Raw genomic sequence first — 12,032 nt, forward strand, 5'->3', positions numbered from 1 at the left:
TGAGGGGCTGGGTGTGCACAGCTTAGGTGCGTATGTCAAAGCCCTTCCCAGTCCTTGGGGCCCAGGTGCAAGCTGTCCTCTCCCTGGTCTGTACGCAGCCCAGGCCCCTTACCTCTCCCGGACCCTCTCCCAGCCTCCTCTCCGCTCACGGCTCCATCCTCGCAGTCCGCACTCACGGCAGCCGGAGAGATCAGGGAGAATGCAAATCAGACCTGGCCTTCCCGGCTCCAAAGCCTCACGTGGGTCCCCGCAGAGTCCCCTCTGTGGCCAGCATGGCCCTTGGTCTGCCCTGCCCCTCTCCCCACCTGGGGCTCCTCTGATGGATCGCTGCCCAGCCCAGCCCCTCCATGATCCTGCCTGCTCTCTTCAGGGCCCTTGCACGCAGTGGTCCTCTCTCGAAGCCTCCTAGCTTGTTCCTCCGACTGCCTTTCAGTCCTTCCCTCACCCACCCGTCCCCCAGGGCTGCAGCCTCCTAGGCTCTCATTCGCACACGGTCCTAAGACTTAAGGTGCCGTTGGCTCTCCCCGCCGCATGGGTGGTTCTGCAGCCCCTCACTTGTGCTCCCCCGCGGGCCTCAGCCTGGCCTGCATGACCTGCCCGGACTCGGCAATGAGACGGACGCCCTGTTGCCAGAAGGCCCCACCAGTGAGGGCTCTCCTCTCCATCCCGGAGCCTCCTCCTCCCGCTCAGACTGAGCCCAAACTCCCACCCCCAGGTGGACCCAGAGGCCCTGGAGTCCCAGGCCTGGGTTCCAGTCCTGCACACGCCACCCGGAGGAGGGGCTGGGCTGGGTGGGGGCTCTGACTCTGCAGGGAGCCCCACTTACTGGCACTGAGGCCGTGGAGGGTCAGAGAAGCCCCCGGAGCCGCTGAGCTGGGTCCAGTTTCCTGGGGACTCAGAGGAAGGCCGAGAGAGGGAAAAGGACCAGGCGAGCCAGGTGGGCAGCTTCCCGCCCCCAGACCCAGGTGAAGGCCAGAGCCCTGTGACCTGACATCCCCTCCCCGCTGCAGGCCTCTGGGCAGCACCCCATGAGCCCACATGGACTCTGAGGACGGAGGCCTGGGCTTTGGGGAGCAGGGGTCCTCAGCTGCCTGCCCGCCTGGCCACCAGGTCATTCAGGCCTCCTGTTCCAAGCTTCTGATCCTCCTCACCACCCCCCCCGCCACGCCCCCCTTTGCCAGAAAGGGCCTGGGTCCCCGGTGGCTGAAGCAGGGGTGGGGGCGGGGGAGGCCTGAGGGCATGGCAGGCAGACATGCCAGCCAGGAAAATGGCAAGGGGCTGGGTGGTTGGGGGAGGGCCTGGTTCTGTGGTTCTGTCTTTGCCCAACCAGCCTATGGTTTTGGATCAGGAGGCCAGCGGCTCCCACAGTAAAGCCCGTCCAACTTGTGAGGCTGGGAATTCCCGGGCACCTGGCGGGCGGATGTGCCAGGGCCTGGGCTGGGCCTGCTTAGGGCGGGCCGAGAGGCGGGTGCGGGTCGGTCTCTCTGTCGCTGCCAGGCCTAATTGCCTCATTAGCGTCTGCCTGCTGCCCAGGCCTGTCTGATCCTCACCCACGGCCCACACAGCCCTGTTTTTCAGGAATCCCTCCTCGGAGAGCTGAGGCATCGATGGTGACAGTGATGGTAACCATGTGGCTGTGATGAGGCTGGGAACCGTCCTGGGAGCGGGTGCCTGGTCCGGGGGTGAGGTCGCTGGGTTGAGGCCTCAGAGCCCCGCCTCACCCAGGTTTCCCGGTCAGTGCCAGCGGCCTAGCACCTGCCTGGTGTGCGGCTTTTCTGTTCCCAGGCAAGTCTGGGGACCCTCCTTCCTGGCCTGGCCCCACCCAGCCCTATTCTTGCCACAGGAGCCACACGACCTGGGAGACCCCCTTCCTTTAAGGACAAGGGTCTCCTGGGAGCGAGGGCGGGGGACCAATGAACTCTGACTCAGGAGCCGGGGCCAGCTCTGCCTGAGACCCTAGCCCTGGCTTACGCTGTCTCCCATCAGAGGATAGCACTGCACTGCCCCGCCCCCCCAACCCCTACCCCTGTCTCCAGATGGGGCGGCCCCTGGCCTGAGCCCTCAGGGCAGCGCAGAGCCCAGGGCTGGAGGGGTGCGGAGAGGAGAGGGCAGTTTGGCCCAAGGTAGAGTCCTCCCTAGAAATCTTTCAGGAACCTCAGCCCCTTCCCCCGCCAACCACCAGGCCCAGGCCCAGCCCAGGAGCTCAGGCTGGGGAGCGGGCTGGATCCCCCACAGAGCTGGGGACACAGCCGACGGCCTGCTGTGGAATCGGGTGGCCCCTGGAGGTGCCTTGGCCTCTCCATCCCCAGAGGGGGGCAATACCTCGCCTACCTAACTCCCAGGGTGCAGGGAGCAGGCAGGTTCTACATGGGACTGTCGGGGGTACCGGCTCCTTGGCTTAAGGTACTGGGCTCAGAGCGCCCCCCCGCCCCTCCCCCCGCACTGCAGGTGGCAGGTGGCCTTGGTCTGGTCACCTGCACCAGATGCGGACAAGTGCTGCCACCTGCCAGGCCTGCACTGGCCATAGAGGGACAGTCCTACATGGCCCTCAGATGACCAAGTGAGTGCCGTGTGTGCTGGAACAGGGCTGGGTGAGATGTGGGCGGCTGGGTGGAGATTGGGGAGCTTGACCTAGAGACTTGGTGCTAATACTGACTTGATCACCACTGTCCCCTTCGGGCCTCAGTTTCCTCCTCTATATCATTCAAGAATTCCGTGATGTCCAGCGTCCATAGCTCAGTGGTTGAGCACTGACCTATGAACAAGGAGGTCACAGATCGATTCCCGGTCAGGGCACATACCCTGGGTTGTGGGCTCAATCCTGTGAGGGGCGTGCAGGAGGCAGCTGATCCATGATTCTCTCGCATCATTGATGTTTCTCTCTCTCCCTCTCCCTTCCTCTCTGAAATCAATACAAATATATTAAAAAAAAAAAAAAGACTTGCGTGAGGCAGGAGGAAACATACCAGGTGAGGGGCCCAGCCCTGGGCCGAGCACATGTCCCCTGGCTCAGCCCTCTTGTGCCTGGACAGTGGAGAGAGGCCCTGAGGGCCGGCAATGACCCGCCCTCCACCCCCCAAGGGCAGGCCAGGGAGTGTGGGCAGGTGGGCTCTGAGGAGAGGCTGGCCCGACGGGGACGGACACAAGGACGCGACAGCAGCTGCCCATCTGCAGCTGACGTGGTGGGGGCGGCGCAGGGACACTCCCAACACCTGGGCCTGCCCGTGCAGGTCCCCCCGTGGGGCAAGGCTCTGCTCACAGCCATGTGCCTCTGCCTGTGCCCACGCCTGCCCGCTGAGGAAGGGGCGGGAGGGCCTCAGGCACTGGGCCCTGCGTGGTTAAGCGTGGTTCTACCTCCAACCGTGGCCTCACCAGCCCCGCCTCCCTCCCTTCGCTGTCACCCCATTCCATCCCCACCCTTTGCTCCGACGCAGCAGAAAACCCCCTTCTCTGACCTCAGGGAGCCCTTCCCTCCAGGTTCTGACCCAGGCTTCCTGCCTCTTCAGGGCCTTTCCTACGGCGTTGTCCAAAGTGGGATCCGTGGAACCCCGGCCTGCCAGGTACGCCTCGATGAAAAGGCTCATGTGGTCAGATGTCTGGGAACCACCATGAACTCAGTGGCCCCGGCCGCACAGCGCAGGAGTGTGGTAAAGGCTCTGACAAGTGCTGCAGGCACATCCCTGCCTTTATTTTGTTCATCTGGCGTTTCCCTGACTGCTGACCACAGCAGCGGTTCTCCCACAACCTCTACTCCCGGCTCAGCTCATGGGCCCGTGCCCTCAGCGTGTTCTTCAGGGCAAGTGGCCTTATGTTGCCCGGTAGCTGCTCACGCAAATTTCTCTTCTCTGGACTCCCCTCTGCATTTTCAGATGAGAAGCCGCTCAGAACCCCACAGCCTTCTCTGGCTGTAGCGGCCCGAGGTTTGCTTTTCACAAGGGGTCCCGCTGCCCAGTGGGCTCAGCTGTCCTGCCTGGCCCCGGGGAGGGGGCACGATTAACCGGGTGCGGCAGAGCAGGCTGCAGAGGGGCGAGGGGAGCCGGACCCTGGCCGGGCGTCCCCAGCCAGCTCGTGGCCGTGCCCACCCCCGCTCTCCACTTGGGGGCTGTGGACAGGGCCTCCCCATGTCCAGGCGAGGTGGGTTATGAGCCCGGGAGCCTCCTAATGAGTTCCACATGCAGCGGATGCCTCGGGAGGAAATGGGAAGGGGCTGGGAGGCGGAGGGGGAGGGGCCGGGATTGGAAACATGTGCTTTGGAGGAGGAAGACAGAGGACGAAGGGAGAGGAAAGGGCAGAGGAGGCAAGAGCCCGAAGACTTAATCCCTGGAAGTCCGCCCCCCCCAAGGCTGACCCCAGCCCCCCAGGTCCCTGCAGAAGGCCCAGGTGGTCTGCTTGGTGTGGGGAAACCCCTTAGAAGGCCCAGGCCTCTCCTTCAGGCAGAAGAGCACCCCCCATCCCTGGCTCCGCTTGGCTGGGTTCTGGGCCATTAGGGGCGGGACTGTAGGAGGCGGGGTGGGAGGGCCCATGGCATGAGGAGGCCCTGGCACAGCCTGTCAGCCAGCAGCCATGGCTCATTCATATTCACTGGCTGCCCCCCAGTACCAGAGCTCAGGGTCACCGAGGCCACTGGCTCTGCCAGCCCTAACCCACACCTTTGCCTGCCCGCCCCGCTAGCTGGTGGGCAGGGAGGTCTGGCTTGTGGGCTGGCGGCCCCATCCTCCCTCTGTCCAGTGGGGCCGTGCATGGGCACCCAGATTGGCCTGGCATCTGAAGCCTCCTTAGGGAAAGGCTGTGTGGGTGCCAGGCTGGCGTGTGGGGTGAGGTGCACAGGGGCAGTTAGGAAGTGGAGCCTGAGGGCCTCATGGGGGACAATGGGTCACCCTCGCAGGAGCCCCGGGTTTCTGGCGACATGACCTGTCAGCCTGGAGTGGGCCTTGTAGCCGGCAGGACTCTGAAGCTGGGGCCCTGCCCTTCAGCCCCCCCTCAGCTGCCTCCCAGGTCGTGGTCCGGAGCCCAGCAGAGAGAAAGCCTGCTCGTAGAACTTTGTGCAAATTGAGCAAATCTTCCTGGCATCCCATGTTATGAGCAGGAGGCCGAAGCACAAACCGGTGAGGTTAGAGCATTCTTGGCAGTGGGAATGGCAGGTGCAAAGGCCCTGAGGTTGGAACTGGCCTGCTGTGGCCGGAGGGACATGAGGGGAGTGGCCGGTGGTTGGAGACGGGGGTGGGGATCCAGGAGGTGTCATGGCTGTGGTGGGTGCTGTGGCTGTCATGAGCTGTCCCACAAGCTTTCTTTTTAGTGTGTTTCAGTCTCACAGACTCAGGCACTGTGTGGAGAGCAGTGGGCTCGTCAGGGTCAGGACAGCCACATGGAGGGGATGACAAGGCTGGCCCCACAGCTGTGTGCCCTCTGAGCAGACTTGGGGTTGCCCAGACTCCCTGTGAAAGCCTCCAGAGATGGGGAGGCCACGACCGCCGCACGGCTGAAGGCTCTGACCTGCCCACTGGCAGGTCACCTGCCCGCTCCCCCCCTCTCCAGGACCCCAGCCTCCTCCCCGCCCACTGCTCGCAGGAGCACCTCATAACAGCAGCCGGTCCTAGTGGGGCCGGTAGGGATGGGGGCCTCCTACAGCACCTGCCAGGCCAGTGAGGGCAGCACCCAGCTGGTAGCCACCTGCAGGGGGCTCATCACCACCACTTACCACAAGAACCTGAGGCTCGGAGAGGTCATGCTGTCACGTGGAGGTCACACAGCGGGCCAAAGGCAGGGGCAGAGCTGGAGCCGGAGCCAGCCTCGGCTCCCCACTCAGCTGGAGGCGGCAGCTGCCTCATCTTGTCGCTCAGCTCCCACCTGGACCTCACTAGCCCAGTGGCTCTGACACCCCCACCCCACCAAGGGCTGGGGTGCGGGAGGATGAAACCCTCCCGGGCTGGCTGGGCCCCAGGCCCAGTGCTGAAGGCATGGACATCAGGCACAGGAAACACTGGCTGGGCTTTCCCACGGAGGCAGAGGGCGGGACCTCTGGAAACTCCGGGAGCCAATGGGAATCAGGTGCCTGAGGTCGGGGAGGGAAGCTGGGGGGCAACCGGGGAGGGGTGGTGGGCAGGGTCTCCCACAGTCCTTGCTCCCCAAACCCGGAACGGCGGCAAACAAGGGTGTCCTGGCCTCAGAGGGACTCCTGCAGGGACGCCCCAGGGCCATTTTTGCCGGCTGGGCCCTGGGATGGGGTTGCTGAGGTCTTACTTAGAACGAGCCGTTTCTTCAACAACCTCAATAAAGTCCGTTTTAATTTCCAGATTCATTTGCCTGGTGCACACAGAGGGAGAAATCACAGCCACCACAAGGCCAGCGTGCTTGTCCCTGGACCCGCTGCGTCAGACGGGCCCACAGGCGTCCGTCCGAGTCAGAGAAGACTCAGGCTCACCCACCCAGGATCCACGCCTAGGCTGATGGCGGGAACAGTGGGCACATGGCAGAGAGGACAAGGCCCCGTAAGCCCAGGGAGCCGGGGGGCTTGGGGCCACTCCTCAGGGAGCTGGGCTCTCAGGACGCAACTCCGGAGCAGCAAACCTTTCCAGTGGCTCCTCCCCGGACCCGGACGTGTCCCTCAGGCCTGGGCACTGCGCCGTGTCGACGGGCGTCCACGGCCAGGCGGGGCCTCCAGGGGCGGGCAGAGGCATGACCCTGGGCTTGGGCGGACCCGATTCCTGCAGTTGAACCCCGTTTGTTTACCCGAGTCCCACAGTACAAACCCCGGCCCACCATCCCCCGAATCAACCGGCTCGATTCCACCCCCGATCAGATCACGGTGTCACTCTCTGCATGATTAGCTGCTGGTTCTCCAGGCACTGCTTCAGCTTGTCCTCCGTCAGCGTCAGCCGCTGCTCCAGGATGCAGACCGTCTGCAACACAACGGGGAGCAGGCTCAGGGGGCGCGGCCACCAGCTGACTGGGACCCCACAGACAACCCCGCCGCTGTCCTGGCCAGCTGTCCGCTCTGCCCACCCAGGGTCCTGCCCTCCTGCCCACCCCTCCCGGCTCTGGATGGCTGTTCTCTGATGTGGGCCCCACAGCCCTGTCACTCCCCAGACAACCAAGGGCAGGAACCCCTGGCCCTGGGGCCTGGCGTTTAGACCGGAGTCTGGGGCAGAGCCACCTCCTCACGGGGACCAGCTGTCCATGAACAACCGGACACCAGCCACCACCTTCATTCCAAAGGTGAGGGCCCGGTGCCCACAAACGAAGGCTCCTGCACCGGGGCCACCCACCCCTCAGGCCCGGGACCAGTGCAGGAAGGGGCCACCTTGGGGAGGCTCTAACTCATCTCTGAGCCATTAGCTCCACGGTGACGGGAGGGTGGCGCTGCGCTCACAGCAGTCCTGGAGCCTGAGGTGACAGCACGGGGCCAGCTGTTGGCTTGGCCCACAAGGCCTGTCACTACGATGGCTGCTGGAGGCTGAGCCCTTGCTCCCAGCACGCCCGGCACGATGGCTGGCCTCCAGTGCCCGCAGCTGCTGGGGCTGCGCGTCCTTCGTGGGCCAGGGCGTCTTGCAGACGTGGCCCGGCTGGCGTGGCTCAGTGGTTGAGCATCAACCCATGAACCAGGTCGCCCATTCAATTCCTGGTCAGGGCACACGCCCAGGTTGCAGGCTCGATCCCCAGGGGGGCCGTGCAGGAGGCAGCCGATGGGTGTTTATACGTATCTTTCCCTTCCTCTCTCTCTCGAAATAACAAAATAAGACTCATGGACCCACTCTGGCTCAGGAGTGTCAGCAGAGGGACGTGGGTCTGAGTGCCGGTGTGCTCCCCAGAGGGCCTGCCCCACCTGTCACCGCACCCAGCCCTGCTCAGCCCGACCCCGGCCGGCCACGTCTGCGCCCCCTCTGAGGGAGCCTGTGCATGCCAGGCCCACACCCAGCACTGGCCAGTCCACTGCGGGCAGGCATCGAAACGGCTCAGATAAGAAACAGGACTTTCTATGAATTTTCCGTTTGTGGCTTTCCCAAGAGGTTTCGCCACCTTCCCCGAGGGCTCCGAGAGGCACTGGGCCTCGGTCCAGTCCCTTCGCTTAATGAAGTGCCGAGACCTCTGGGAGGGAGCGTCCCACTCAGGCTGCTGTGAATCCTCCCAGCGCCCACACCCCCGGCCTCAGGGGCCCGCACCCCCGGCCGCAGGGCAGGCCTGAGAAGTGCTGCAGTGGACTGTGAGGCGACCCTCCCCCCCAGAGGCGACCCCCCCCCCCCAAGAGCTGAACTGAGGCGTCACTCGCTCTGAGCCGCGGCGGGGGAGGGTCTGCATCTCGTAAATGTGGCGGAAACAGCCCCCGGCTGGTCCAGACCAACCCGCATTCCTCAAGTTTCCACTGGCTGCTGAGACACTCGGTGAGCCAAGCTTCAGAATCATTCTTCATCCAGACTTTTTCCGACAGCCCCGACTCCAGGCCACAGCGGGGAGCCAGCCTGCCTTTCCTTCCCTGGCCCTCCCTACACAGATCCATTTTCCACACGTGGAGGCAGTGGATGCCAGGCCACAGCGGTGGGGGGGTACTGAGGGAGGCGGTGGGGACCAAAACCAAGATCATGAGCCAGGGGTGTCCAGCATGACCCCCACTCCTGGGAGAGGCCGCCAGGGCGTTGAGGGGAGCGCTGTCCTCTGTCCGCTTTGGGACGGCATTACCAGGTGCGGCTCAAGGTGCGTAGATGCTTCCTCTGACACCTGAGGGGCCTCCGAGTGCAGCACAAAAGTAACTGTTTACTGTTAGTCCCCAGAGAGCCACGGCGAGGCCCAAAGCAGCTGCTGCCACGCCCGTCCTCAGCGGCTGTCGGCATCAGGCCCGACTCCGAGTGGGGAGCACAAGGCAGGGTCTGCGGACCCTGCTCCGGGCCTCCTGGCCTCTTCTCTCTGGGCATGGAGTTTCCAGGAGTCTGCCCACGACGGGCTCAGGGTCCTCGGGGCTCTGGGACTCAGAACAGGGAGCCCCGCTCCCACAGTCCCCCACACCCACCCATGGCTTACATTGGCCAGTCCAGATGCCCTGTGCAGGCCAGGGCCTGGGTGTGGGCCTCTGTTGGCCTCCAAGTAACTGAGGGCGAGCTGCCACTCCTGGCGTGTGTGACAGGGACTCAGGTGTGTGTGGGCGACTCTGGACATCAGGTGCTGGGAGGCCCCGTGGGGTGCAGGGCCGAGCTGTGAGGTGCTCAGGGATGTGGCTGTGGCCAGGATTCTCCCTGGGCTCCCGGGGTGCAGGGAGGGAGTCAGGTGTGCCCTGAGGAGGACCCCAGTCGGGAGAGGAAGCGGCCAAGGCCCTTTATGCCACCCTGTCCCTGTCCAGCCGCGCCATGGCGCTCTCCCTGGGCTGGGCCGCCTTCCCTCTGTGCCCCGCCTCCTCTGGGCCTGTTTCCCAGCCCCCACTGCCTCTCGCCTGTCTTCCTCTGGAGGTGGGTCTGTCCTCATCCTCTGGCAGCTCTTGCTTAGTTCTTACTTCCACTTCCTGTTCAGGCCTCTTTCATGAATGGCTGTTTGGGGTGCAGGGTGTCAGTCTGGCCACGGGAACTGGGCTCCAAGGAAAGCCTGAGCCCCTGGCATGACCTCCTGCTCTGGGGCGGATGCCTGGCTGGCAGCCCTGGAAGGAGAGCTCCGACTGTGATGGGGGTTTGGAGGCCACTGGTCACAAGATCTCATTAAGTTTCCTGAGACATTAAACTTTTAAAATGAAATTCAAATGGTGAGTTAAAAATGACACTCCAAGGTGAGGAGAGGGAAACGCATTCCAAATAAAATATAGCAGGTGCAAAGGCCCTGGGGCAGAGAACATGACCATCTTAGAAGTACCTGCAGATCAGAGGGGTTGAAGAGGGAGGGAATGTGGTGGCCACAGGAAGGTGGAGAGGGCTCCAGGGCTCTCAGTCCAAAGGGACAGGAAAGGGAAGCCTCTACTCCCTGGCCTGCCCCCCAACTCAGGTCTGAGCAGGCGGAGCGAGGGAGGATGGTGTCCTGCAGGCCAGTGGCCAGTTTTTGGAGCGCTGGCTCCGGAGTGAGCTCTGGGGAAGGGGCTTGGCCTGGGACTGACCGGGCTTCCCAGCCCCACCCTCGGCAGTGAGCGAACAGGCACTTCCACGCTGACCAAGGGCACGCCCTCCAAGCCAGGTCCTTCCAGCAGCTGCTCCTCCTCCCACAGCCACGGCCACCACCTCCTGCGTGTGCCCCACGAGCTGATGTAGTGGGAGAACTGGAGCCGTCGCTGCTACAAAGCCTAAGGAGCCAAGGCCACCCACCAGCCCCCTGACATCACCCACCCCACCCGCCTCTCAGGTGCCTGCCACATGCAGCAACGAGACTGGCTCCCATGGCTCCCAGGCCCTGGCGCGGCCACAGGATCGGTCCTGTCTGGGCTGGCTGTGGCAGAGCTGCTGCCCAGGACTGACACATTTTGAGGAAGGAGGACAGAATGATGATCAGCCAGCCACTCTGTCTGCGTCTCTCAGATCTCTGGCCAGGGCCTGACAAAATGCTTCTGCGGGTGCAGCCTGGCTCTCAGCTCCCACTGACCCCTAATCCCGCCCCCACGGGACTTCTCCGCGCCCACATTCTGCTCCAAGCAGGGCCCTGCGTGGGAACCGCCGAGACCCTTAGATTAGCGCTGGTTCTATGGACCAAGTGCCCTTCTGGAGCATGGGCACAAGCGACACAGAGGTGGACAGGGCGGCTGGGCCAGATGACGATAGAGGCACAGGGCCGCCCTCCGTCCACATGCCACCACCTCAAGCACCTGCTGGGCCGGGGGCAGTGGTGAGGGGAACCGAGACTGCCCTGGAAAGTGCCAGGGCCACGTGTGGGCAGAAGCTCAGATTGAGAGAAGTGTGTTGGGCAGAGGCAGTCGCTGGGCAGAAGCCAGGGAGATGGGGAGCTCAGTAGGGGCTGACGGGGGTGAAAACAACACCCCATTCAAGACCCTCCAGCCGCCGTGTCCGGCAGGACACCTCTGCCCCAGCTGGCTCCTCCTGTCTCAGGCGGCCCCCAGTCCCCATCCTGACACCTCGCCTTCCTGGTGATTCCTGGGGCCTCCACATTGCTCTGCCATGTCCTTGCCCTTCTGACAGCTCTGGTATTCGGATGGTGGCATTCACCTGGCACTCAAGGCCTGTGCTGCCTGTGGCTGTGTTCTTCCTGCCCAAATCCTGCCCACCTGGACCCTACTCCAGTCCCCCTGCCCGAGAAGCCCTGCAGGTCGCGGCCCCAGCCTCAGGAGCTTGCTGCACATCCCAGCACATCCCGGTATAGTGCGGCGGTGGGTCCTTGGGAAGTGCTGTCAGGGTGTCTCCTAGTCCCCATCTAGTCATGTCTGGCGAGCCACGGGCTCCAGAACTATAGAGCCAGGGTTCGGATCTGAACCTGACCACTAACTTGCTGAGTGGACTCGGCTTCAGGTCCCTCATCTGTCCACTCATAGGGCACTGTGATCCTGTACTAACAGCCAATATTTACGTGGCACTTGTCTGTGCCAGGCTGGGCACAGGGCTGCAACATGGCCCCCCCACCTCTTAACCTCACGAGGGCTATGGCTGAGCTGGGCTCTTGGGGGAGCTCTGGGCCCCGATGGGGCGTAATGAGGCCCGGAACACGCCAGCTTGTGGTCAGGCCTGGGAGGGCTGGAACCACTGGGGCACGTGTGGTCTGGCTGCTTCTGTGACGGAAAGTTCCCTTTAATCATTTCCAGGCTTGCAGTTGATTTGTGCTCCTCCTAGCCGCCCAACACAGGAGCCAGAAGGGGGTGCACCCAGAGGGACAGAGGGTCCCAGGTGTCCTGGGTCTCGAGGAGAGGGCACAGTCACTCAGCCGCATCACCAGGCACTGGTGCGAGGCCAGAGAAACACCCTGGGGGCAGCCACTGGCTCAACGCCCATCTCGACTGTGCCACACAGAATGCCGAACTTTCCTCTGGTTTCATTGCAAAAATGGGAAAATGTGGAATTAATCTCCCCTGCAGCATGGCTTGACTTCACTAGGATTCTGAAGATCTAAAACAGATGCACAAA

General features: G+C 63.6%; 1 protein-coding gene across 3 annotated transcripts in view; it reads right to left on the reverse strand.

Annotated features, from left to right (window-relative positions):
* Positions 1-6,266: 6,266 nt before the first annotated feature.
* Positions 6,267-12,032, reverse strand: part of POC1A (POC1 centriolar protein A) — a 36,889-nt gene continuing 31,123 nt past the window's right edge. For all 3 annotated transcript variants that reach the window (XM_015568358.1, XM_006770480.2, XM_006770479.2), the window contains one exon: positions 6,267-6,899. In XM_015568358.1, coding sequence (XP_015423844.1) covers positions 6,801-6,899 — 99 coding nt within the window. In that variant the 3' untranslated portion in view covers positions 6,267-6,800. The remainder of the gene's footprint in view (positions 6,900-12,032) is intronic.

The sequence above is a fragment of the Myotis davidii genome, unplaced genomic scaffold, assembly GCF_000327345.1.
Source record: "Myotis davidii unplaced genomic scaffold, ASM32734v1 scaffold663, whole genome shotgun sequence".
In the NCBI taxonomy this organism is placed as follows: domain Eukaryota; kingdom Metazoa; phylum Chordata; class Mammalia; order Chiroptera; family Vespertilionidae; genus Myotis; species Myotis davidii.